Below are 27,071 nucleotides of genomic sequence, written 5' to 3'. Positions count from 1 at the left end.
CCTGTTTTAGATTTTACAGAGAAAATAAGGCTATCAGGTGTAAATTCCCTCAACATCATATCTCTCAACAATTCAAATCCAGTGTAGCTCCTTCCTTTGTCAGAAGAAGAGGCCCTCCTCCTCTACAAGGCAAATCATCTTAGAGACACTGGAATCCATCCTTGCCTCTGCCTTGGGGCTTTGAGAAAATCAATTATCCCTGCATCCATATCAGAGCCTCCTGCTTCCCACTAGTTCCTTCCCCTTAGCACATAAACATGTTTAATCATTTCCTCACTCGGGTAAATTGTTTGGGAAATGAATGTTAATGCTGAGTAAAGTCAGAATTTGAAAGCTGTAGTTATAGATCTGAGAGTGAAGAAAAGACTTGGGTTTTATCACTGTCTATGATTCCATTTTTTCCAAGGGTCTCCAGAGTATTTCACTTCTTAAAATGTTGATGTTAAAAAGAAAATCATATAACAAAAAGTACATTAATTCAATGTTTAGACTGAGAATGTGTATGTTCAATTCAAAAGGGTTTGTTTCCCATTACAAACCTAACTTTGCCACTTGAAAAAATATTGTTCACTAAAATTGAATATTTTATTATATTGATGTATAACCCTGGAAAAAATATGTCATATAAAATTAAGGGCACATTTTAAATCAAATTTTTTAACTAGAAACATATTTGGTATTTTCTAATTTGGTCTCTATTAGATGATCACATTATATCAGATATTTAGAAAGACTACTTATAACTTTGAAATCCATAAAATTATATTAATTGTATAATTTATTTTAGCACAGTATTTAATGAAAGTCAAAGAATTGCTACAGACATAAAGTTCTTCTTTACTGTTAGAAAACTACTGCCATTTTTGCTGAACTCTAAAAGTAAAAGCAGTTTTTAAAATATAACATTAATTTTGATTTGCGAATACATGTCTTGTGAATTATTCATAACTATGTTGCCAAGGATAAGATTCTCAGCTACCAAAAATTTGAATTTCTCATTTGATATCATTAGCGGGAAAAATGGTAGCAAGCCAAGGATAGTGTCACCCGTTATTAGGAGGGGACTAGAAATAAAGCAGAGTTGAATAAAAGACACAGACATACATTTGAGTAAACATAAACACACAACACACACACACATGCTCAATAGTTATTTTACTAATCAGACTTTGCTTTTATGTATGTGCTTTGAATATCCTTAGGTTAACAAACCCATTTTTAAGTTAACTCAAGAAGTGTTCAAATATAATTTGAACCTTAAAATATGCTCATTTCAATATAGGTTCTGGGTGTTGTAAAGTATATCAAGCTTTTTCATTGAAAGAGTCTACATAATGGCCATACTTTTACTCAAATGATAAAAACAAATGAGCCATTGAAAGTTTCACTTGTCTACAGGTGAACTTTTACACCGAAGTTTTCACAGTCTTTCAGAAAAGACCATGGGGAGCTATGCCAAGTTAAAACCTATAAAAAACTAATAAATTTATACAGTGTACTTGATTTTCTTTCCTGTTTACCCCACCTCTGCTACTTTCCCTTTCTAAAGATTATATAAAATATTAGGTAGAATATGGTCAGCACATAAGTTAAAGAAATATGATAGTCCCCGTTTAGTGATTGTCTTTACCGAAACTGTGCTGCTCAGGCCCGAGTAATCCTTTACTCCTTGTGCTCCAAGTCCAACAGATACTTACTCAGGAATATGTTTCTGGCCCATCCTTCTTCAGCAGCATTGCTAAGCTCTTGTTCAAACCCTTTTCTCTGTCACATAGCTAATGTGACATCCACCCAGGGGCCTCTCTGCTTTTAGTCTCATTCCATCCTTTCTACACAGTGCTGCCTGAGTAAGCTTTCTTAAAGGCTGATGCATTCACATCTTTCCTCTGCTGAAAAACCCTTCAGTGTCTTTCCACAGCTTTTGAGAAAAGTCCAAGCTTTCATAATAACTGTAGTTCAACACATAAGCCATACTTTCTCATCTCTACACCTCTGGCCGTTGGTTTCTATAATGGGCTTTTTATATCTTTGGTCCTCTCTTCCAGCCTTTCCATAATGCAGAGCTCAGTGTCCCCTTTTAAACTCCCCCCCCCCGCCCCGCCCTGCCCTTGGGGTTAGGTTCCCTTCTTTTGTTCTTCAAAGCACCCATGGTAGGACTTCATTTATAGAATTTACCGAAAGGATTGTAATTGAGTGGTTACTTCTTTCTTGACTTTCAATGTGTTTATCATGCTCAGTAGCTGGCACATAGTAATTGCTCAGTGAATCCTTTTGAGTTCCTTCATTAATTCATCTCTTTAACAGTGTTTGAATGCCCACTGAGTGTCAGGCAATGTTCTAGGCACTGGGGATACAGCAGTGAACAAACTAAACAAAAAGTGCATGGCCCCTGGACTTCATATCTAGTAAATTGAGGAAGACAGTAAACAAATAAAATATGAAGTTGTGTGGGGTGGTAAGTGCTAAAGCCAATAAGGAGGTTGGGGTGGGAGATGTAGATGTGGTAGCATTTAAACTGGGGAGTCAGTGAAGGTCTTAGTGATAAAGTGACTCCTGGATGGAGCTCTGAAAGAGATTAGGCAGGAACTAAGCATATAGAAGGTGAAGAATGTCCCAGGCAAGAAAACAGCAAGAACAAAAACCAAGAGGTGGGCACCCGCTAAGTGTGTGCAAAGAACACCAACGCTACAGGTGAGAGTAGGAGACGGGGATATGGATAGGGAAGAGAGATCCTATTTGCGTGGCCTTGTAGGTGCTTCTAAGCACAATGGTGTTTCCTTTGAGTGTCATCCTATATAATAAAGAGGTAATATGCATATTGACCATCATGCCCTCGCACAAGATGGCCACCCCCATGTGGTCACAAGATGGCTGGCAGGGGAGGGCAGTTGGGGGCAATCGGGCTGGCAGGGGAGCAGTTAGGCGTTGATCAGCCTGGAGGGGAGTGGTTAGGTGGTGATCAGGCTGGCTGGCAGAAGTGGTTAGGGGCAATCAGGCAGGCAGGCAGGCAAGCGGTTTGGAGCCAGCAGTCCCGGATTGTGAGAGGGATGTCCGACTGCCAGTTTAGGCCCTAAGCCAGCAGTTGGACATCCCCTGGGGCATCCCAGATTGGAGAGGGTGCAGGCTGGGCTGGGCTGAGGGACACCCCTCCCCCCTCAGTGCACGAATTTCATGCACCCAGCCTCTAGTAAAATTATAAAAATGAGTAAGTGAATGCATAAAGTAAATCAAATTTTTTTCTCACCATTGTGTTCACCAGAGTCATGCTAACCCTCTGGGCCTATTCTAATAGCCTCTAGATAGATCCCCTCCAAGTGCAAGAGTAGGTGGAGGAATTCAGTTCATGGCATCTATGTTAAAACAGCAAAGCAAAAATCATCCTAGCTACACAATCTCATTAACACTTAGGGTGCTGTACATGTGGGTATAGATATAGGGTTTCTAACGCACATCAGAAAGCCATCATGCAAACAGTACGTAGTAGTATCAACTCAAGTTCATCTTCAGAGCAGGCAGTTAAGAAATGAATGTTTCTATAACCATTCGGCATTTGCTACACTTTCCAGTTCATAAAAATGAAAAAAAAAATTAATTAAAAAAGCTTTTTGTTGGGTACATCATGAAATGGGAAAAATTAATGGATTTTTCTGACAAAACCGATGCTAGCACAAATTTGATTGAGGTATTAATTACTTAAACAGGATGCAGATTTTCTAAATGATGTGCTTTAGGATGCCTCTGGGGAGGTGTTGGAAGGCAAGCTCGGGCTGCCTGCTATTAGGAAATGATGTTCTGCGTGAGCAGGGGGCGGACAAAGTTCCTGTTCTGTCCCTGATGGCTAGCAGTAAAATGTGAAGCTCTGAAAGCTGCTGGTCATTCCTAGATACAAGAATATACAACCAGCTCCTGTCATAAAAAACACAGAGAACAAAAAAGAGGTGGTCCCTCTGTGAAGGGGAGATAAAAGCCCCAAACTATGAAGCCATTTAAAATTATTTCCTTTTTTTTGAGGTAAGAGTTTTCCCATGATTTAATAAAGTGAAGAAAATTATCTTTAAAGTCTGATTCCATAGGAAAGAATGATAACACATATAATCTAACTTACGGAGTCATAAAATGTTAGTATTGGACTTTCTCAAGGGTTTGGTGCAACAGACTTTAATGATAACTTCTGAAAGATATTAACCTGGTCAAATACATCAGAAGTTCTATAAAAGTGGTTTATAAAGAATAAGAGGGAATTAGAACTAAATAAAGGAAATTTTTCTTAAGGAGGATTCACTTCAGATGTACTTATATAAAATCTCACGTTCTACTTGGATGATTGATGAGGGAAGGTCATAAAACATAAACTCTAGCCACTATTATATGTATGTCTGGAGTATAATTCTAGCGATGTTTTATAAGATTCAGATTTCATAGCTTAAGTGTGTGGAAGTGCCAAACTAGCAACTACTGGGAAATGTTTAGAATATAAGAGAGTGTGCTGAAATGTTTTCAGTGTAAAAAGCCAATAATTTAGTTGAACTGGGTATGAAGAAACTCAGCATAAACAATAAAAGGACAGGACAGTGCTAAGATGGGAGAGCCTCATCTCTTGTTTCAAGTCTTTCATGGACTGCCTTCTGTCACACTTAATATCTGTATTTTCCCAAGAACTCTCCTATTAGTCTTCATGAGACGTTCTTAATCATTCTTCTAGGCTCTGCAGTCATAACTCACTTCCTCAGTGAGCCTTCTCCAATGCACCCAGATGGGGCTTGTTTTTATCTGAGTCTCTCCAGCATGTTAACTGGCTGTATTTTAATATATGTACATATTTATAAAATGTGCTTGACTAGGCAGCAAATTCTTCAAGCCACCTATTTTATATCTTTGACACCTAGATCAGTGCCTAACAAATAAATAAAATTATTGACTAAACTGAAACAGTGAATCAATGAATATAAAAAGTATTAAATTTCATTTACCGCATTTCCTCCATTGTTTTACTACGCAAACTATCATGCCTATACCCCTGGAAAGAGTTCCAGTTTGGAGGCAGTTGTTTCTGTTTAAGTATCTGGGATTTTTGTTTTAATAATATAACTCCATAATTTCTATTATTTGGAGAAGTTTCTTTAATACAGATCTAATTTAGATCACATCAATAAGATGGTGTGTCATTATATGAATTCATAAATATTTGATGAAAAAAATTTAAGTGAGGTAACTATTTTTTAAGTAAATTATTTCTGATGTAACTATTTCACATGTTGACTTTTGGGGGGAAATATTAAATCAAGATTACTCATTTATTGTGGTGACCTTTGTAAGGGAGGTTTCTTAAAGCTCAGGAAATTAAAGAAGTAATACATGTTTTCTCAACACTTGGCAAAACCAGGACCCAAGACTAAATATTGAGCATTACCCACCACCAGCAGATTAAAGAAAGATTAAGGTATTTGAAAATCCATGTTCTGATTTGGTCCCCAAACAGAGACTCTATCGCCTCTCACCAGATATTCTGGGCTGAAAATAGCTTACTCCATCCTTTCTAAATATTCAATAAATTGTTTCTCATTGCTAAACCCAAAATGGAAATGACCCGGAAAGAAAGAAAAATTAGCAGGCTTCCTCTGCCCTCTGTGATTAAGCATTCTTCCCTAGCGAACCATAAAGGAAACACATTTATGACTCACAAAGGCCTATCACCCTACACTACACTCAGTAAACAATGTTCCTATTCAGTTATGTATAAGCGCTTTTCCTATTTTAAGTCAACAATGCTGAGAAACACCAGCTACTAAAATTTAAATATCCCATGATCAGCAGAAGGAGGACTTAAATTTAGGAGTACAAAACAGACTCTGGTCTGTTTTCTATCTAGACCAGCACTGTGTAAAGAACTTTCTAGAATGATGGGAATGGTCTATATTGCTCTATTCAGAATGGTAGCCACTAATCACATGTGACTATTGAGCACTTGAAGTGTGGCTAGTGCAATTGTTAGGAACTGGATTTTAAACTGTATTTAATTTGAGTTAATCTTATATAATAAAAGTTTAATATGCAAATAGACTGAACAGCAGAACGACCAGTCACTATGATGCACACTGACCACCAGGGGGCAGACGCTCAATGCAGGAGCTGTCCCTGGTGGTCAGTGCGCCAGAAGCCAGGGTCATGGCTGGCAAGCTCAGCAGCAGTGGCAGGAGTGTCTCCCGCCTCCATGGCAGTGCTAAGGATGTCCGACTGATGGCTTAGGCCTGCTCCCCATGTGCCTAAGCCGTCAGTCTGACATCCCCTGAGGGCTTCCAGACTGCAAGAGGGTGCAGGCTGAGGGACACCCCCTCATTGAGTGCACAAATTTCGTGCACCAGGCTTCTAGTTTAAATAAAAACAGCCACTTGTAGCAAGTGGGTAGTGTATTGGAAAGTGCAGATCTAGCAGATCCAGAGTGTAAAACACGTAAGACTAATCAGGTGAACTGGATTCCAGCCTAGTTCTGCCACTGACTACTTTGTGACCTTGATCAAGTTATTTATTCACTCTGATGCTGTTTTTTTTGTAATCAATTAAGTGATAAACTAGATCATTCCTAAGATTTCTTCTGTCTTCTACACTCTACTTTAAAAATAGCCACATAGTTTGATGAGAAGTTGATACAAATATCACTGTCCTCATGAAAATCAGTCTTTTAGTTACACCATGCACATCCACAAACACACATGTACTCCAAGAAATCTGTAATACATGAATGACTATATGAAGATGCAGGAGAAATAGCAGTTTTATGGTAATTCTGTTGGATTTATCCTGTTTAATCTTAGTCCTGACATGCAATGACATTGGTTAAAAGAAAAATATAAACCTGCTTCTTTTGCATCAGTACCTGATTTATTAATTCATTGATTCCTATCATTCAGTCATTCAGTTTATTGAATACACTAAGTCCCAAGCACAATTATTATATGACATGATAAATGCTGTGGAAAAGACAGTTTCCAACTTTGCTTGTGGGAGTGTGAGTGTGTGAGTGAGTGAGTGTGTGTGAAGTTTTCCCAAAGGAAGTGACTAAGGCAGAAGTCTTTTTTTTTTACTCCATTCAGACAGAGACTCTGTGCCTTTAGCCATGGGCAGGAGGGCTTTTTCTTTGGGACCCATGCTTTAGCGAGCTCTTTTCTGGCTCACTCCTCTTCATGTGGTAGCTGACCCCCTGACCTTAGACTTTGCTTTGAGTACTAAGAACCCTGGAGTTCTCTGCCCCAATGACTGGAGTTCAGTTCAAAACTGCGAGTTGCCTCTTTCTCTGGTCTGTTCTTCCGGAGATGAACCACACCACTGGTGGCACAATAATGGGCTGGAGAAAGGGGCAAAGAGGCAGGTATTTTGAGGTGTGTGGCTGGAGCTGGATCTTGTGTGCATCCCAGAATGCCTACATGTGAGAGCTTGAGTCTTATCAAGTTAAGGGATGGGGGAGGTGTGGGAGAGAAAGGAGCAGGCCAGGGCCAGGAGCTGGGGCTAGGTACCAGCTCTCCTCATCCAGAATGCTGCCACATTCTGGCTTGGATCTCCAAGAAGGGCAACAATTCTGCATTTGAACTTTCCAAGTCAGTGTAAGGATATATCATGAAGGTTAGAGGATAGAGCGTACTTACTTACCAGTTTATTAGTTTGGATTATACCTTTTTAATATTTAGACATATTGTATAAGGGTTACCATTTATATGTTTGCCCTAAAATTTTTACATTTGTGTTTAACCTGCAGATATAATGCACAACTTTATTTTAAAGTTTCTTTTTAATCTAATGATAAGATATGAGAATTTGGTAAAAGCGGTTAATTTCACTAATATCTTCATACAAGATGGACATATTTTATACCAATTTAGCCACAGTAGGTTGGATTCTAAAGTTAAAATAAATGATAACAAAGGAGATAATTTTTAAGGTTTTCTTCCATTAAAACGTACCATATGACTGTTGTTCACTGTATCTATTTACAGAATTCCATAGGTGTGCATATATAACAAGATTAAACGACTATATAACGTGTGTCTGTGCATTAATAATGAAAACAGGCCAGGACTTTAGAGCGGGAAGTGGGTCCAGATATCATTTAGTCTCGCCACTTTTATAGATGAGGAGTCTTAGGCCTAGAAATCTTAATTGGTCCATGAGGACAGAGCCTATTAGACCTTTAACTGGAACTGTGCAACATAGTTAAAAATAGATTGACAGTCCAGAGGTAGTGAAGAAAAACAGAATGAGAAACAAAAGAACACAGTCATGTCTTTGGCCTTTTATACTATCTTTTCATTCTTACGTTTCTTGATTGTGTTCTTAAATCACGACTGATCCCCCAACAATTGACCTTCTGTTTCTAGGAGATCAAACCAGCTTAATGCAAAGTCAGATGTTCCCATCTATTACCACACTAAAGTGACCTCTAGACACCCCTAGAGAAATCCACGCACAGAGTGAATGCCCCTAAGCTGGACAACTTCTGGCAGTGGGACAGAACCAGAAGGAGAAGGCATTACTTGTCTACTTTCTCTCGGTCCATTTGGAAAACTCAGCATTACAGGCTCTGGACAAAAGCATCTAGCAGGTCCGGAGGTGGGCAGTACCCTGCCAGTGTGCCATTTACATGTACTTCATAGGCAAGCAGTTTGAGTGAGGATAATAGAGCATTAGAAGGGCTCGTAAGCCATCCCAGCAGGCAGTGTGCACAACTTAGGAACACACGGTTTTACCACACAAGATTTTATTGTGAACATCTAAAGACTAAATATGCTAAGATGATTTGGGTCATGTTTGTAATTTGTGATCTGAAGGTGTGAGGTTTTGCTTTATTTGCCAGATTAAAATCTTTGCTGTTGTCTCCGACGTCTGCCATCCTGCTGCTCAAGATAGCTGGCAGAACAAGTACAATGAAGTAGAGTCTTATCAAATCTGTGGGATAGCATTACTTCACAGCTGAATATATTTAGAGTAAATCTTCACATATTGGCTGTTGCAATTTTATTTTAAATGAAGCAGAAGCAATTATTTATGCTTATGTTATTAATTAATTCAAAAGCATTATATGTATTCACTTGACCCAAATGTACTAAATGTGTTTATAGGCAAAATTGAAATAAATGAAAATATCTGAAACCTTTCTGACACAGTGCAAATTTCACTTTAAGGGACAATAACAACAAAATTTTTCTGCGTTTTAAATGCTGAGACATCATCAGGGCCCAACGAATGATATTTTAAGTACTCTTATAATTCAGAAAGAGATGAATGGATATGCTATGGAGTTTGCATATATTTGGGGTGAGGGAGAGAAATGAAGAAAGAGCTTCAGAGTGGGGAAAATAATTTGGTCTATAAAACCTTGGCTATAGACACTTTATTTATTTTTTTTTAATATATTTTATTGATTTTTTACAGAGAGGAAGGAAGAGGGATAGATAGTCAGAAACATCGATGAGAGAGAAACATCGATCAGCTGCCTCCTGCACACCTCCCACTGGGGATGTGCCCGCAACCAAGTTACATGCCCTTGACCGGAATCGAACCCGGGACCCCCCAGTCCACAGGCCGACGCTCTATCCACTGAGCCAAACCAGTTTTGGTGGCTATAGACACTTTAGATAAAAATAATAATTCCCAGGAAACTGAGACTAGTTGGTGTGTGTGTGTGTGTGTGTGTGTGTGTGTGTGTGTGTGTGTGTGCCATCCACCTTTTATGCTTTTGAGAACTTCTACTACATATGTCAAAAGAAACAGTGAGAATACCAAAAGGAAGACACCTTAAAAAGTACTATTTTAACAACCATTGAAACTTCTGAAGAACTGCAAATAAAGATTACTCCCATGAGGGTTCAGGACTTTAGCACTGTAATTGTGGTCAGTCCTTGCTTTGATGCTCAGGTTTAGTCTTATGAGCTAGAGCAGTTTTCTCTTTATTCAGATGCAGTCCAATTTATTTTAGCTCAAGATTCTGTCTTTTAAAATCTCATCCTGAACTTCTCGGAAACCCGAAGGTCATGTTTACAGAATGGATGCACAGCAGGATTAAATAAATGCGGAGCCGCCTAAGCAGCAGGTCTTCTTCACTCCACCAGAGAGGCTGTTAATCTTCAGATGATTATTTTTGTAATATAAAGTATATATCTTGGATCAGGAAAACAAATTCCCCACCTGACACGCTCATAAACAGCTTTGTAAGAGCTAATTTTAGATTGTTCCTAGCTTTTTCATTGCACCATCAGGGACATTTAAAAATTTTAACAATTCTCCAGTGCTTCTCAAAACTCTCATTTAAGCAAACACAAACACGCCCTGCACAACACAAACCAAGAAACGTAGTGGGTTTTGTGAAAAGCCGAGAACAGTTGTATTTGTTGTCTTTCCTTACTTTAGCTAAAGGGTGAGCTGGGCAGTGTTGTGAAAAGGTGGTAATGTAAGATGATGTGATACATAGGAGAAGGCCAAAAATGAATGACAACAACAAACAGGACCAAAGGAGTAAGTGGCAATATCATCGAAGTATCTGACACACTGTGATTTCACTGATGACTATATCCACATTGTCCTTAGCCCTTACATTTCAGAGTGGTCTTCCTGTGTGTCAAGTTGTATCACTGGACCTTTAACTGCAATACTTCTCATTTATGGCATCTTTGTAGCTCATAAACCCTTTTCATATTATTATTATTTTATTTGCTTCTCACCATAACCCAGTGAGATAGGTAAAATGGGAATTTATCCACATGTTTTAGGTCCATGAAAAGGGTCACAGACTACAGTCATGCACTACTAAGTGGTTTTGAAGCCAGAACTGGGGGGTGCAATGTACCTTTTTGCTTACCGGACTTTGAGTCAAAACACACACACACACACACACCATTATTTAAAAGAAAAGAGAAACTTTCTAAGGAAATTTTTCTCCTCATGAAAACTGCTATTATATTTTTAGTCCTTCTTCTCTTTTTGAGATTGTTTAATATACACAGGTGCTATTTAACTTAACAAACATAAATAGTGGTTTTAAAAAATGATAGCTTTTAAAATCATAAATATTTCAAGTTAAGGAAATAAAAGATATAAAAATTCAGTTTTCTGGGAAGACGAATTAAGAGATTATATTACTCTGTAAGAAAATTCTGAATAGGATTGCTTTATATAGCAAAATTCCTCAGCACATATAAGATATGTTGATTTATGAAAATCTGATTCATACAGAACTTTACAGGAATGCATCTGTTATATAAATCCACGCTCACCTGTAATTTACTCTAGAGGGAACAACTGAGTGATAATAATAATAACATACTCATATATTCTTCATTATGCAGTTTAAAGTACTTTCCTCTAATTTATTGCATTTGTCTTTGGCAACCTTAAAAGGAAGGCAGACAGGGTATTATTATCCTTTCTTTACAGATGAGAAATTGAGAGGTTAAGTGATTTGCCCAAGGTCAGACAGACTATTCATTCATTTACTGCTATTTTAGTTATGTACCTTTAACAGGGTAGTCAAGGAAGTAAGGTTGTTCCTCCTACTTTTTTTTTAACCAGATGTGAAGGCTATTAAAACAGAGGTGGATGATCTCACAATATATTGTTGAACGAAAGAAGCCAGACACAGAAGTGTACATACTGCATGCTTCTAGTAATGTAAAATTCAAATGCAGGCAAAATTAATCTATGGTGGCAGAAGGCAGAACAGTGGCAAAATTTGGGAAGAAGGGGTGGCAACTGCAGTGGGAGGGGGGTTTCTTGGATACGATAACATTATATTTCTTGACCTGGTTTTCGGTTGTACAGTTATGTTCACTGTGAAAATTCACTGAGATCTAGACTTAAGATTTGCCTACTTTTCCTTAAGCATAGTGTAGAACAAGCATGTCAAACACGCGACCCACGGGATGTATGCGACCCTCAACGAATATTTTTGTGCCCAGCCAATATAATGGTGTGTAAGTAACATTTTAATAAAAATTTCGTAACTTAATTTTAACAATATCCTGTTATACATAATTATTAATAACGAACGGCAATGTTCACTAATAACTGATTACTATAATCATGTTGCATTCATTTCCCTTATGCACCTCATGCACAGGCGCACCATTTCTCCCCACTAATACTAGCAGCAAATATTTTAGCAGCCGATTGCCACGTCATTAGTCTTGGACTGACTTGTTTGGTATGTGCAATAGGAAATATTTCATTTTCAGAGAATAAGAAAATTAGATTTATTTGTGTTATGCTTATTAATTTGTGCAGTTATTCAGTGTCTGGTAAGTTAATGTTCAAGAAAAAATATTAATTTTTATTAAAATGTTCTATTATTTTATGTTAACGATTACTCATTTATTTCAGCCCTTTGTATTCAGCATGTCTCTATCGAAATAAACCTATGTTTCTATGAAAACTGAAGCTTTTTTTTTTTTTTTTTTGCGGCCCACATAAACTTAAAGCTTGTTTATTTGGCCCGAGTTAGCCTTTGAGTTTGACATGCTTGGTATAGAAGTTTTCTGTTAAAAAAGAATTTTATATCTTGAAAAACAGTACAATGCACTTTAGAAGATCATTACATCACACATCCTTTAAACATTTGTGATTTAATAAAGTTTCTTAGCTGCATTTTAAAAATGAGAATATGAACTAAATATGAAGAGTTTAAAAACAGAAAAATAGCTTATAGAAAAAAAAACACACCCATGCCCATCCAGCATGGCTCAGTGATTGCACATCAACCTATGAACCAGGACGTCATGGTTTGATTCCCAGTCAGGGCACATGCCTGGATTGCAGGCTAGATCCCCAGTGTGGGGCGTGCAGGAGGCAGCCGATCAATGATTCTCTCATCATTGATGTTTCTATCTCTCTCTTCCTCTCCCGTCCTCTCTGAAGTCAATTAAAATATATTCTTAAAAACCCAGGATTATCTTCATCTCAAAAGTTGCTATAAGAAATGGGAAATTGCAGGACATTAAGATAATTTCAGGTGCAATATGCATATTTAATAATATTAAGCTAAGAATTGTAGGGAAATGAGATTCCATTGTTATTCATATAGTATATTCTAGAGAATATATACCTTTAAGGAGGATAAGATTGTAATTTTCTAAAATATCCATTTTTTTCTTTTAGAACTTTGTATATCAGGATACTGCACTGGACATCGGGGTAGAAAGCCAAAGGTAACGATAAAAATCTGAGTAAGATGTGCACACCTGGGAACAAACAAGGCTCCCAAGAGTCCCAAGGAGCCTTCAATGGAAGAAGGTCTGGGAGGAATATGTTTTGACCATTATCCAGGACAGAAATCACAGGTGCATTCAATTGCCTAAAGCAATTTCAAAATTTATATTGTAGTTTTCCAAGAATCCTTCACCTCCTGTGACTCTATAACCCTGACAGCTAATGCTGCTCTTGTATGCAAAGTTACCACAGATGACAAATGTTTTGTTTAATTTTTATATATGGTCTTCTGTTGTTCATCTCATTCTCTTTAAAAAGAATCCAATATAATATCCACACCCATCCCCCAACCCCCCTCCCCACACACACATTATCTGTATCAAATACCTATCTTAATATCATAGGTCAGGAACAGAGAATTTCCAGGTGAAGGGTTGGTTTCAGCCCCAGGGGGCTTTCATTTCACCAGTGGTGTTTCAAAGGCAGCTACACTACTGCTGTGAATGACCACAGTTTGGTGAGTTTCTTCCCACGAGGGCTATTGAAAGCATCCTGTGCAGGGATAAGACTTTGACCTTTAACCCCTTCACACATTTGTTTTAATTCCTGACCGACTGTCCTGTGTCTGTGCATCAGTTTCACTAGCACTTAGCTGACATGTTTTTACAAATAAATTTTGTACCCTGAACACCTGCGTGCTGCATGTCACACATTCCACAGAATGAACAGGATTGAGCTCACTGTGATCACTGTGTCCGGGACAATGCAGTGAGACACAGCTGTCCTGTGGAACGTGGGTTGTTACATTGTCAACCTGTGTTCCCCAATACGGTTCATGTCATAAAGTTGGTCAGAAAGATGGCTCCAGGGACAGGGGAGAGAGACAGGGAGAGGCGAGTTGAAGGGATTCTACTCTTCAGGGCTCAGCAAGCTGCCCAAACTCCTCCCACTGATAAAAGATAAACAATCCTGAGGAACTGACCCTTCGTGTCTACGGGCGAGTCCATGTGGAATCATTTCATGATCTTTTTTAATGACCGAGATCAAGAGACACAACTGCTTTTCTCTGGGTGAAGCCCTTCAACAAAGAACTCCTTGAGTCGCTATGAAATGTTGCCTATACTACTTCACTCCTAGTCTCACCTGATCCCTTTCAAAACTCACGTTATTTAAGCTAATAGGTATATCCCTACATTTAATCTCCCTTATAGCAGAGCTGCTTAAAACAAATTCTCCCTTTGCCCTTCCTAATTATCTCTTTCACTCCTCCCACCTAGAACCTTCCTCTTCCTCTCCGGTCAGTTCTGTACATGTGTTGTCTTGTGATGCTTTCCGTGCAAAAAGCCATATTAGTTTTTAACTTGTACTAATTTTCATTCTTTTTGTTATAGGTTACATGACAGATACCATGTGTTACACACAATATTGACAACAGTTTTGAATAGACTTCCATTACTTTTTATAGAAATTTTGTGAAAATTTATAGAATTTAAAGTAAAAGATAAATTGAAATACTTGCCATTGAGCCTTGTTTTCCTGGGTTCCCTGGTTCACCCTTAAAAAAGAATAGTGATAATTTTATTAGTGCTATAAATATTAAAAAACAATTTCCATATATATTTTTCCCTTTTTACAGTACCCACTGAGGTGCATGAATGTCAAATATACTTTTCAAGCTAAATAGAGAAATGCAAACACAATGCAATGGAAAAAAAAGCCAACATTCTTTCTTCAAATGCATTCTATAAACATTTTAGAATTTAATAAAGTGAGTCTAGATTATGGTAGAGATTTAAGATTATGCCAAGAGTATATTCTAAATAATATATTTAGAATATATTATTTAGTAGGAGTGATTGTGTAAGTCATTAAGTAGTCCTAGAAAAAGATTTAATTATAATCACAGTCATATCTCATTTATTTAATTGCAATTACAGTAATCTATTATTTATTATTATGTCCTGTTTATAATGACATAAGATGATGACATGGTCCTCTTTGTGAGAATTCAAAACTCCTACATATTCGACACAGAGACAACTGCTCTTAGTGCAGGAATTAAATAAAAAAAGGAGCAGAGATTGATTTTAAATTTTAATTATCCTGGATTAATAATGGCTGAAGTAACATTCTTTATTAAAATTGACAGCACATATTAAAATAAAATTGTCTGCCATATTACACCACTATCATAACTTTCTAATACTCAGATTCATACATGTTTTATTATATTATATCATGTTTTATTATATTATTATAATGACAGTCATTGGCTACAGATATTTTTTAAAAAAACATGATTGTAATGCCAGTATATATAGATGTTGTTGGACTTTAAAAATAAGTACTTCTCAGTTTATTTTTATAAAATCTTTTTCCATTGGTTAAGAGAGTATATAAAAATCAACTCTGAGATTATAAATCCAGTTCAAATTATATTTGTGGAATTAAAAAAATTCATACCTTTGTATTAAAAGCTCCGTTTCTTACTTAGATGAATAAACAACATTCACTTAAAGGCTGACATAAGTTTGGATGGTTTACAAAATGTCATACCCTAATTTTCTTGTTTCTTAAAAGTAATTTATGCTTTAAATTTTCTGTACAGTATATAATACCCAATGATCTGACTAATTCTATCCCATCAAAAAGGGTCTTAACTATACTTCTTACTTGAGAAGACACACTGTATCTTGTTGGAAACCAGCAATCAATCGGAGAGCTCTAAATATCCCTAAAGCTACAGCTTTTTCTATCTTTTGAGATATCAACCCAAGAAAAGGGGAAACATTAGACAGTTTAGGATGAAGCTACTATCTCAGGTGATTCAGTTAAAGCAGTCCTAAATCATATGTTACAAATTAATTCCTCATTTCATATGACAAATTAATAGCAGCTTTCAGAAAGGGAAGTGGGCTTATAGAAGGTTGTCTCAGAAAAGTTTTAAAGTACCCTATATTCTTATAAACAGAATTGTTTTTTGAAGGACAAAAAAAAGGCCATAATATATGAATACAAAAATAAAATATAGCAAAACAATAAGCATGGATGATTTTTTTTCTTTTTGGTTGTCTTTATTTCCAAAATTTTCTACATTATGGATAGTTTCCGTATTACTTTTGTACTATCAAAACACTAATGAATATAATTATTAAAGTTAATTAATACACTTGCCCAATTGGTGTGGCTCAGTGGTTGAGCATCAGCCTATGAACCAAGAGATCATCGTTTGATTCCCGGTCAGGGCACATGCCCAGCTGTGGGCTCCATCCCCAGCAAGAGGCAGCCAAACAATGATTCGTTCTCATCACTGATGTTTCTCTCTCTCCCACTCCCTTCCTCTCTGAAATCAATACATAAAATAAACAATTTAATTCATCAATAAACCTGAATTTCAAATTCTGACCTCATAATATAAGTGTAAAATTTGTTTGCCCTTTTCTACATATTTATTTAAATTGCTGGGTTGTCTCTACCAAAGCAAATCATTTATCTAGTGTCCTGTGCTGCTATATATTGACACTTGACACTAAGTACTTAGTACTTAGATCTAAGTATTGAGATCGCTTTTATTTTTTATATTTTTAAAATAAATTTATTGGAGTAACAGCTCACTTTAAATCATTTCTATTAATAAACTTCACATACAAAGGACAAATAATATTCAAACCAGACCCACTGATGTTTTAATCATTAATTTTACTGTTTTATCAATTCTTTTGGTCAAGTTATTTACAAGGGATTAAATATTAGAAACATTTAAATTCTTTCTTCTCCATAAATCATATGGGACTTGGTTGTCTCTGCTATCAATTTTTGGAAATTGTTATTAATTCCCCACCTAGTGTTTCAAGCTAGTCTCCCTGTTGAACCAAAGGCACCGATGAACTCTGTGGAGTCAGGACACAAGTGACATCAGGTTCTCCGATCCGACTCCGGAGGCTTACCTGAACACCGGCCTAGTTGTCTCCCCAGGTCCTTGTGGTTGCATGGTTCCCCGGGATTGAGTGGTAAAGCAGAAGCCTGGATGGCAGTGCCCTGCTTGGGGGCTTTCCCAGCTTCCCCCATCCCTCAACCCACTCCACTTACTCGACCTTCTAATCCCTCCCAACCCCACTCTATCCCAATTCTCAGCCCTTAACGCAAAACCAAACCTGTGAGAACAAGTGATCCAAAAAGCAACTCACGGGCTCTCCTGGCATTCCTCGGGGGCCATCTTTCCCTGTGTCTCCAGGAGGCCCTCTTGGGCCTGGAGGGCCAGGCGGGCCTGGGGGCCCAGCTTGTCCTTGGTCACCCTACAATGGAGAGGGGGACAGACCAACCATGACCATGGAGGATACAGACGCAGGTCTTCTTTTCAACACTTTAAATTTGCATTATCTAATTCACATTTACACCGTGAAAGAACCAGAGCAAGCAGAAGCATGAAGCCTGTAGGCGATTTGCCTGCCAGCAGGGATCAAATAAATATTCATGCTGAGGAGCTGAGTGCAACTATTAAAACCAAGCAGCTCAGGAACCAGCACTCTCAGCTCTTGGAAATCCTGTGTCTGTTATTCTTCTATTCAGAGCTGGTATAAAGCCGTTGCATAACTTTATTCATGACAATCCTATATCCGCCTTAATAAAATGGCTGCATTTGAAATTGGACAATGTTTACTTTTTCATAACCTATAAAATTAAGCATACAAGCCTCTTGTCATGCTTTATAATAACTTATACATTACCAAAGCTCGAGACCTTAAAAATTGGGTCTATTACTGAATATAACTTAATTTTTAAAAAAAGACCTTTTTCTTAATTAAAAAAAATTGGTACTTTCATCTACATTTCAAACAAATGCAGCTCACTAAACATAATTTATTCTAAGATAGTGCCAAATAAATACACTTCCATCCCCACCCCCACACAAGGGAGATAAATGGTAAAGCAACAGTATACAGAGTAAAAACTGAATGCAAAGAAGAAAGACTTGAGCAAGAATAAGCACTACCTTAATCAAGCGGCGTTTAATGAGCTGCTGATCAGCAGAGAGAAACCCATGATTGATTTTAGGAAACACCATCTGATCAGTCAGGTGAGGTCAAAGGTTGAAGTTCAGAGGTGAGAGAGTTGAAGAATAGACATCAGAAGGCCCCAAGAAAGAAATAAAGATATACGCATTAGAGTTATAATGACCATTAAATAAAACAGAACTGGCACTTGTGTCTGACATCAGACCCTCAGGCTCTTCTTGACAGAAATGTAACCCTGAACCAGGATGGTGAGACCTGGTTTCAGTCAGAGGTGAACCTTCTTTTGGATCCCATTGTTTTGCCGTGGGTTTGGGCCTTTCTAAGGTAGTATACTCAAGGGGCAGGTATGCTTGAGCCACCTGCATTCTGCACTCTGAGCAGAAAGTCCTCAGACAAAGCGCCAGTTCAATTTCCGTCAGACTTGTCAACCAGCACAATGTGGCATGAACGCGACTGCCCTTTTGTTGATGCCGAAGTCCAGAGTACTTAGGATGATTGAATTGATTGAAAAATATTTAGAGCTTTGCAAAGCATACTCATTCAACCCTCCAGGTCCGCACCGCCCTGAAGAGTCGTGCCTGCCTCTGCCCACTGTCCTTGCTCGACTTCAATATCTTAACTCTCTCATATGCTCAAGATCCTCCTTCATACATATCTGGCCTCACTGATGTACATGAGGTCCAAGAACCCAGGAAGCTGGTACGTTGGATGAGAGGGAGCGGCAGGACTCGGCAGGCCAGTTGAGCTGTTCTTGCTCACCCTTATGCTGATTGCGGGCTCTGACGGAGGGCATGGGTGCCAACCACAAACCTTGACGGTGAGGATCTGATTACTGTGCAGGGCAGCGACTGTGGGGAAGCCTGGCAGACCCTATGGACAGGGCACAGCACCAAAACACGACACAAAACGTCACACAGACATTTCACTGGTGGACAAACAAAACAAGCATGTACCTAAAATCACCCTGCCCAGCTCTAAGTCTTGCCTTGCCTGACATGCCATGAACAATATCAGACACACGAGGCTCCCAAGTGAACCAGTCCTTAAAGGGAATGCCAGATTGAGAACCCTTGTAACTGCTCCTTGTGGCAGGTACAGTGCATCGCAGGGTGTACTCGTACTCCCAACATGTCTGGACTCTTACGTATAAAATGTTAGTACAAACTGGAGATCACTACAGACACTGTTATGAAAACAACACTTTAATTTCCCTCTACTGATATTCTGTTGAATCTACAACACAGGACATACAATATGTGCATTCATTCCTTTTTGGACAACCATGAACAGCATTTTGCAGTATTCCTCAGAATAAATGGAGTACGCCTCACAAAATACCACCCACATATCAGAATTTCCCTCCTGAATCATCTGATGATTCTCAGGTCTTTCCTGTTTCAGGAATTCCTGCAGAGGTGGTAGATGGAAATCTGTCTCTTATAACATGGGTATTTCATGTCAGGGGGAGTTATGGTCACACTCCATAGTAATTACTTCTGTCACGTACCTTTTCCAAAAGAACTTGACAGTTCACACAACCCCTTGAAGCAGAAAAGTGGGTTTGAATTCCTTAACCCAGGAGCACGGGGGAGACTGCGCTGGAGTCCTGTACTTCACTAACTATACTCAAGCGGCCCTAAAGGCAGTATCGATTGGGTAGGTCTGAGAGAGAAATTCTGCCTTTGTTCTACGTCTTTTGCAACAACATGTGATATGGGAGCTTTTTACTCCATTTTTCTCATGCAGAACATGTTCCCCATACAAACAAAATAAACAACCACCATGGCGATCCGTGTTGCCTTCCTACATTCTCTCCTCCTCACTGTTCTTCTCCTCTTCCCACCCATATCTATTTTGAGAATATTTTTAGGAAAGGCCAGAAAATTTCTAGTTTTTCAATTTTACTAGTTTGGGTACATTTTCTCCTTTATTTTCCCCTTACTAGGGATATATTTTTCTTTTTAACAACATCAATAAAACTATGCTTGTAGCATGAGACTTTCTTTTCAGCTCTAATGCCTTCGATTCTCATTCTTTAGAGCTGGGGCTCCTCAGGAAGCAAAGCAGAGGAAGTCGGATCCCTTTCGCCAAATCCTTTCCGATAAGGCAATTAAGTGGCTGGGTAATTTCAAGGTGACCTGTATCCTCTTTTTTCTTCTCCCTGAGTAAAAGTCCTTTAAGCATAGATTCTACACAAATTCAGAAATGCTACAAGTTGGAAAACAGATGTGTACAATTTGCTTTTGTTTTACTACAGAATATGAGTTTAAAATGTTATTAGATGGTAATGTGCCAGCATCTTTCCATCTGTGACTCATTAGCCCTATATTACACAGTCAGAATTTTATGTATAAACCTCATATTTATGTAACAAAGAACAAAAACAGATACAAACAAGGAGTCTACAAGGGATCAGAATCTTGATTAGTGGCGATAAATCATAATGTCACTTTAAACAGATTATCTAACAAAAATCATTTAAAATTAAAAACCTTTAAACAGCACACATGGTAGGCCTCAGAAATGTTTTGAAATGTGAATGTATAAATAAGTCACTTCTTGTACTCCTATCTGAGCATGATGAGCTTGCTGTTTGATCATCCTCTCTAAAGGCTCCAAACAAAGCATTAAGTTTTAGAACTTCTCAGTTTGGTTTCCAGTGTTAACCAGATCTAAAGAGGAAGTGAAGAGGTAATTCTCACCTCGGACTGAGATTTTCTGTTTGAGGAAGCCGAGTGTATGTCTCTCTGTCATCTGAACTGTGGACATGCTGCCAATTAGGTGCTTAGAACTGCATTTTAACAATCTCACTAGTGAACTAAGCAAAAGGACTTCAAGCGTTTGCATGTAGCAAAGTAGAAAGGGGACATGTGGAGAAATCTCCTAAATTCTAACAAAAATCCCATGGCCTGGGCTGCAATGATCTAGGACCCTGTGTTTTAAAAGCTGTGGTAATGCTTGACGGGTACTTGTCAATATCGCAGGAGTGTTCAAAGGCAATAGTAAACATGGTCCATCTTCCTTAAGAGTTCATTTTAATTGACAGCAAATACTTTTATTTTTATTTATTTTTAAATTAAATTTCTTGGGGTGACATTGGTTAATAAAATTACGCAGGTTTCCAGTGTACAATGCTATACTACATCATCTGCATATTGTACTAGAGAGCCGGTGCATAACATTTGTGCACTGGGGGCGGGGGGGGGGGTCCCTCAGCCCGGCCTATGCCCTCTCGCAGTCTGGGACCCTTCGGGGGATGTCCCACTACCGGGCCTAAGCCTGCAGTCGGACATCCCCCAAGCGGTCTTTAGTGCTGCCTCGGAGGCGGGAGAGGCTCCCGCCACCACTGCTACACTCGCCAGCCATGAACTCAGCTTCTGGCTGAGTGGCACTCCCCCTGTGGGAGCACACTGACCACCAGGGGGCAGCTCCTGCAATGAGTGTCTGTCCCCTGGTGGTCAGTGCACGTCATAGCGACTGGTCATTCCACCGTTTGGTCAGTTTGCATATTAGGGTTTTATTTTATAGGATTGTGTGTTCACTACCCAAGACAAGTCTCCTTCTATCACTATTTATGCCCCCTTAACCCTCTTCTACTCTCCCCACCATCCTTCCCCTCTGGTAATCACTATACTGTTTTCTATGTCTATGAGGTTGGGTTTTTTGTTGTTTTTTTTTTTTGCTTAATCCCTTCACCTTTTTCAGCCAGCCCCTCAATACCCCTCCCCTCTGACAGCATCAGTCTGTTCTCTGTATCTGTTTCTATTTTGTTAGTTACTTTATTCTGTTCATTAGATTCCACATATAAGTGAGATCATATGGTACTTGCCTTTCTCTGACTGGCTTATTTCACTTAGCATAATACTCTGCAGGTCCCTCCATGCTGTCACAAAAGTTAAGATTTCCTTCCTTTTTCTTCCTTTTTATAACCAAGTAGTATTCCACTATATAAATGTACCACAGTTTTTTTATCCACTCATCTACTGATGGGCACTTGGGCTGCTTCCAAATCTTGGCTATGGTAAGTAACACTGCAATGAGCATAGGGGTGCATATATTCTTTTGAATCAGTGTTTCAGGTTTCTTTGAATATATTCCTAGAAGTAGAATCACTGGGTTCTGAGGCATTTCCATTTTTAATTTTTTGAGGGAGCTCCATACTGCTTTCCACTGTGGCTTAAGAGTTCATTTTAACAAAACCAATAAAATTATGTTTGTAGTATAAGACTCTTTTCAGCCATAATGTCAATCTGCGTTCCCACCAACAGTGCACCAGGTTTCCCTTTTCTCCACATCCTCACCAACACTTGTTATTTGTTGATTTATTGATGATAGCCATTCTGATAGGTGTGAAGAGATATCTCATTGTAGTTTTAATTTGCATCTCTCTGATGATTAGTGACTTTGAGCATTTTTTCATATATCTATTGGCCATCTGTATGTCCTCATTGGAGAAGCATATATTCAGGTTCTTTGCCTATATATATATATATATATATATATATATATATATTGTTGAAAGTATTAAAACAATGTCCCCCTTTTTCCCCCATGGACCCCTTCTAGCCACCTCCGCCCCCACTCCAGGCCTTCACCACCCTATTGTCTGTGTCCATGGGTTATGCATCCTTTGCCCACTTTTAAATGGGATTATGTGGGGTATTTTTGATGTTGAGTTGTATAAGTTCTTTATAAATTTTTGATACTCACCCCTTATCATATGTATAATTTTAAACATTTTTGTTTTTGTAAAACAAATATTAACATAATTTGGGGTAGAATGTAAAATTTGCACACATTTTAAAAATGTTACTATTTGACGATGATAGAGAATATCTTCTCATTGGGGTTACTTCCAGATTCACACACAGACAAACTGACTCTGCTTCCTGCAGGTGGTCTTGGGGGCTAAGGCTGAAAAGTACCTGTGCTGAATGCTTATCGGTAGGTCACAGCTTTGTGTGCTGTGGCTGCTAGGCTTTCCTAGCTGTTTACACAGAGGGAGTACTTGTTCATTACTATGCCATTTTCCCACAGCATCATTAGGCATACATCTTTCTAAGTAAGTGGAATGGACATATTTTACTTGATTTACATCTCAGAAAACTTGCCTGGTACACAGATGGTTCGAGTGGGTGTGGGAAAAAAATGTATCCCCAGGAAAAAAATGGAGAATGAGTCCAGGAATAAGCTAAACTACTGAAATTATTTGCACAAATATCACCGCCCAAATATATTGAATTCTTAAGAAATGGGATATACAAGAGTATAAAACTACTGTATGCAACCCATTTTCCTCCTGAGAGCATAAACACTAGGAGCCCTTCATGGATCTTCCTGTCATGCTGTGAAGTAGGTAACCAACTCAGAAAAAGTATTTTGATACCATTGCAGGAGAGGCTCTATCTCCCATCACTACCTTCTAGAAGGAAAGATGCAAGCCTACCCCAAAGGGATGTTGAACAAATAAATAATTCATAAGTAATGCTTCTAACCTACTTAGAAACCATACATTCAAGATGCTATAGTCATTTTTATTGTGTACTCACTAATGATGAGTGTTATATGATTACATTACAGTGAGAAATTGTGTGTTTTGTCAAAAGTATTCAGTAAGGCAATGATAGAGCCAGAAATTCAATCCAGGACTTCTAATTCCAGACTTTGTCATCATGCTATTTATGTGTTTATAATTTCTTTTTACTTTATTTATAGTTTAAGTACAAGAAAGCTTGACAAATATTCCACAATATTTGAGAAGTATTTATCGAGTGCCTTCTGTGCAGCATTCACTGTGTTAGGCCCTGGGGATTGACTGGTGAGCCAAGACCTCATGCTCACAGGTTTGAATGTCTGGTAGAGCAATGGGGGAAAATAAGCAGTCAATAATCATAGGGATGACAGCGTTTTGTTGGAGAAGTAGAGGGACTACAAAGGAAATAGGACATGCACCTAATGCCAGGTTTGAGGAGCCTTGGGAGACTCTCAGCAAAGTGAATGAGAGACAGCAGTTGGCACAGAAAGAGGAAAAGCGAACAGAGAGAAACTGTCTAGAAAAATGCTATCATGGTCTAGTTGAGGGGCTGTGCCCTAGAACTAGGGAAGAGACATAATGAGAGTTTTGAGTGATATTAAGGAGGTAGAATTTGCAGGATTTATAGCTTGGCTGAAAACATAAGGGAGAAAGAGCAGAGAATGGTCCTTGGTCTATAGACTGAGGAACAGAGGATGTTAGAAGGAACACTAGAAGAGACTGGATTTTCTGGGCAGGTAGCTGGTTACAGATGATGACTTTAGTTAGGGACTTACTGAATTTGAGGTGTCTATGGACAGCCAAGGAACGGAGGTTGGATATGCACATAAAATAGTCAGGAGACAAATGGGAATCACGAGTCATAGGGCTCTGTGAAATCATGAAGGGAGGCTATAGGCAGAACAGCCTTCCATTTAAGGGATGGGCAGAGAAAGAGGCAACTACAAAGAGGATTAATAAAAGTGGCTGTAGAAGCAGGAGAATGCTAGCTCTCTTCCATACAGGCAAATGACTCAAAATGATAGACACACACACTTGACTTCACTGTTTACTGCATCATTAATTGCGCTGTACAAATGTACAGAAATGACCCATAGTCAGAATAAGCTAACAATGGCAATGTCACTGACAGTGCTCAGGGAGCTGTAGAGGTAAGTAGGCAAAACAAGCAATTATTCTAATTGTAAAGGTCGCCAAGGGCCCCAATACAAGAAAAAAAAATCTGTGTTATGCTGAGAAATGAGAATCCGTAAGCTTCTCCATAATGTAAATAGTATCATGATTCTGTTTGCCCAAAATATATCATGCATTACAACACAACCATCACAGTGGGTATGTGTGCAGCATAAATAAAGATAAATATTCCGAGAAGTTGATAAGATGATTTCTAGCTAAGAGAGACCAGATGGGGAAATAGTATAATAGAATGCAAAAATATTTAGGTAAAAGAATAACTTTAGTTTAACAGCAGGAAAGGAATTAAGAGAAAGAAAATTTATCACTAAATCATTCCACATTGTAGTAGATGGTACAATCTGTCTGAAGAGAAAAAAGCAACTATATGAAGTTCTAAATATCTAAAGAAATCCTTTGAAAAACCATAATATGAGCATTTGAGCCTAAGAAAATCCGAATTTATAATTGACTGAGAAGGATCACTTTGTGGAAATACTATTTATGAAAAGAACCTAGCTTCCTGTAGTTGAATGCAATATTGGCTCAGAAAGTCAGTCTTCCTTTTTTATAGATAATCCAAGTTCCATTCTAATGTGTTCTATTACAAATGTTAACCCTAGTCACTCCAGGAATTATCTTTTTACATGTAAATGACAAGTGCAAATTTTCAAATTATTTAGAAGAGAAAGAGAACAATGCAATCTCTGCATTGACAAATGTCATTAAATACTGTAGCTACTTGAATGCTAAGTAAAGACAAACTGCAAAGGATCTGCGAATAAGCAGAAAGATGGCAGATAAACTTCAACATTGGCAAGTGTGAAATATAAGAAAAATTGCCTGAACCACAGGTACTGAGAAAGGCTCTAGCTGTCATATACAACCTAATAAGGGGCTCCTGGGGTCATTGCACATACAGCTAAGAAAGGCCAACAGAAGATGAAAAGAAGTCGGATTCCTGAAGAAGCATGATCCTGAGGGAACGAGAGTAGACACCGAATACAGGAAAGAAATATAAAATAGTTTAGCAGTCTGGGAGATCATGCAAAAATAAAATTGTATCAACCTTATTTATATAAACTTTGCTAGCATTGGACCAGAGCTGTTCTCTCTCTTAGAACATCAAGAGAACAGTCCTGTCTGAGGATTTCTTAGTAATAAAGATAAATAATGAGGACAATGGTAAGAATACTGATCAACATTAATGTTATCATTGTAATTAGTTTATTAATATTACTAATGGGAAGAGAGCAAAGGGAAGACCAGGCATGGTCACCTAGCAGCTTCAACAGGAAGCTACAGCTTCATGCACCCCAGTGAACCACTGGCCCATTCTCTGCAGATCATTGGGGAAGAGATTGAACAAAGCGGGAGATAGGCACATGCACAGTGCAGTTGGGGTGACCTAGGGAAGGTGCTTGTCTGCCAGTCTAGCCCGGGAAACAATGGATTGGCTAGGGGGATGGACCCCATCAGAAGCGCACAAAATCTTGGAAAGTTAAAATCCCCAGACAAAGGGTACCCTCTCTCTTGCTCACTCTTGTTCTCTCTTGCTCAGGAACTGCATTAGCCCAAGCACTCACCTGTTCTGTCTCATTGCCTTGCGGCCTTCAGCAGCTGCATGGCACATGGCTGTGCAGACCCCACATGAAATGGACTGCAGCTGGGAACACAAGCTAAGCTAGTCAGATGCTGGACTGGGCTGGACTTTAATATGGAGCAGAAATTCTGGGCAGTGGCCTTAATTCTGGCCCTGCTGAAGACAAGAATGGACTTCTTCCATGGCCAGACAGAGACAGGACCTTGGAAGGGAACCCCCCCAAATTTTACATCATCAATAAAGCTTTCCATGAAACCTCATCTTCCCATGGATGCCTCAGGAAATTATTTTCCTCACAGTACCTCAGGAACTCCACTTCCACTGATAACATTCATATGATTCAGATGATGTGCCAGGTATTAGTCTAAGAATTTTATAAATGTTAACTTTTTTATTTGCGGTCTTTTTAAAAATATATTATATTAATTTTTCACAGAGAGGAAGGGAGAGGGATAGAGAGTTAGAAACATTGATGAGAGAGAAACATTGATCAGCTGCCTGCAACCAAGGTACATGCCCTTGACTGGAATTAAACCTGAGATTCTTCAGTCTGCAGGCC

The 27,071-nt window shown here is 38.5% G+C and overlaps 1 protein-coding gene across 1 annotated transcript in view; it reads right to left on the bottom strand.

The window, feature by feature from the left end:
• The window catches only part of COL25A1 (collagen type XXV alpha 1 chain), a 513,960-nt gene that overhangs the window by 113,449 nt on the left and 373,440 nt on the right, over positions 1–27,071 (bottom strand). Inside the window, exons 10-12 of the mRNA XM_080655171.1 lie at positions 18,182–18,253; positions 17,376–17,483; positions 14,708–14,743 (exon numbers count right to left, since the gene is read on the bottom strand). Coding sequence (XP_080511297.1) covers positions 14,708–14,743; positions 17,376–17,483; positions 18,182–18,253 — 216 coding nt within the window. The remainder of the gene's footprint in view (positions 1–14,707; positions 14,744–17,375; positions 17,484–18,181; positions 18,254–27,071) is intronic.

This window comes from Plecotus auritus (assembly GCF_963455305.1).
Source record: "Plecotus auritus genome assembly, chromosome: 1".
Classification (NCBI taxonomy): domain Eukaryota; kingdom Metazoa; phylum Chordata; class Mammalia; order Chiroptera; family Vespertilionidae; genus Plecotus; species Plecotus auritus.
Note: the sequence above shows the minus strand (reverse complement) of the source record. Positions and strands in the feature narration are given on the sequence as shown.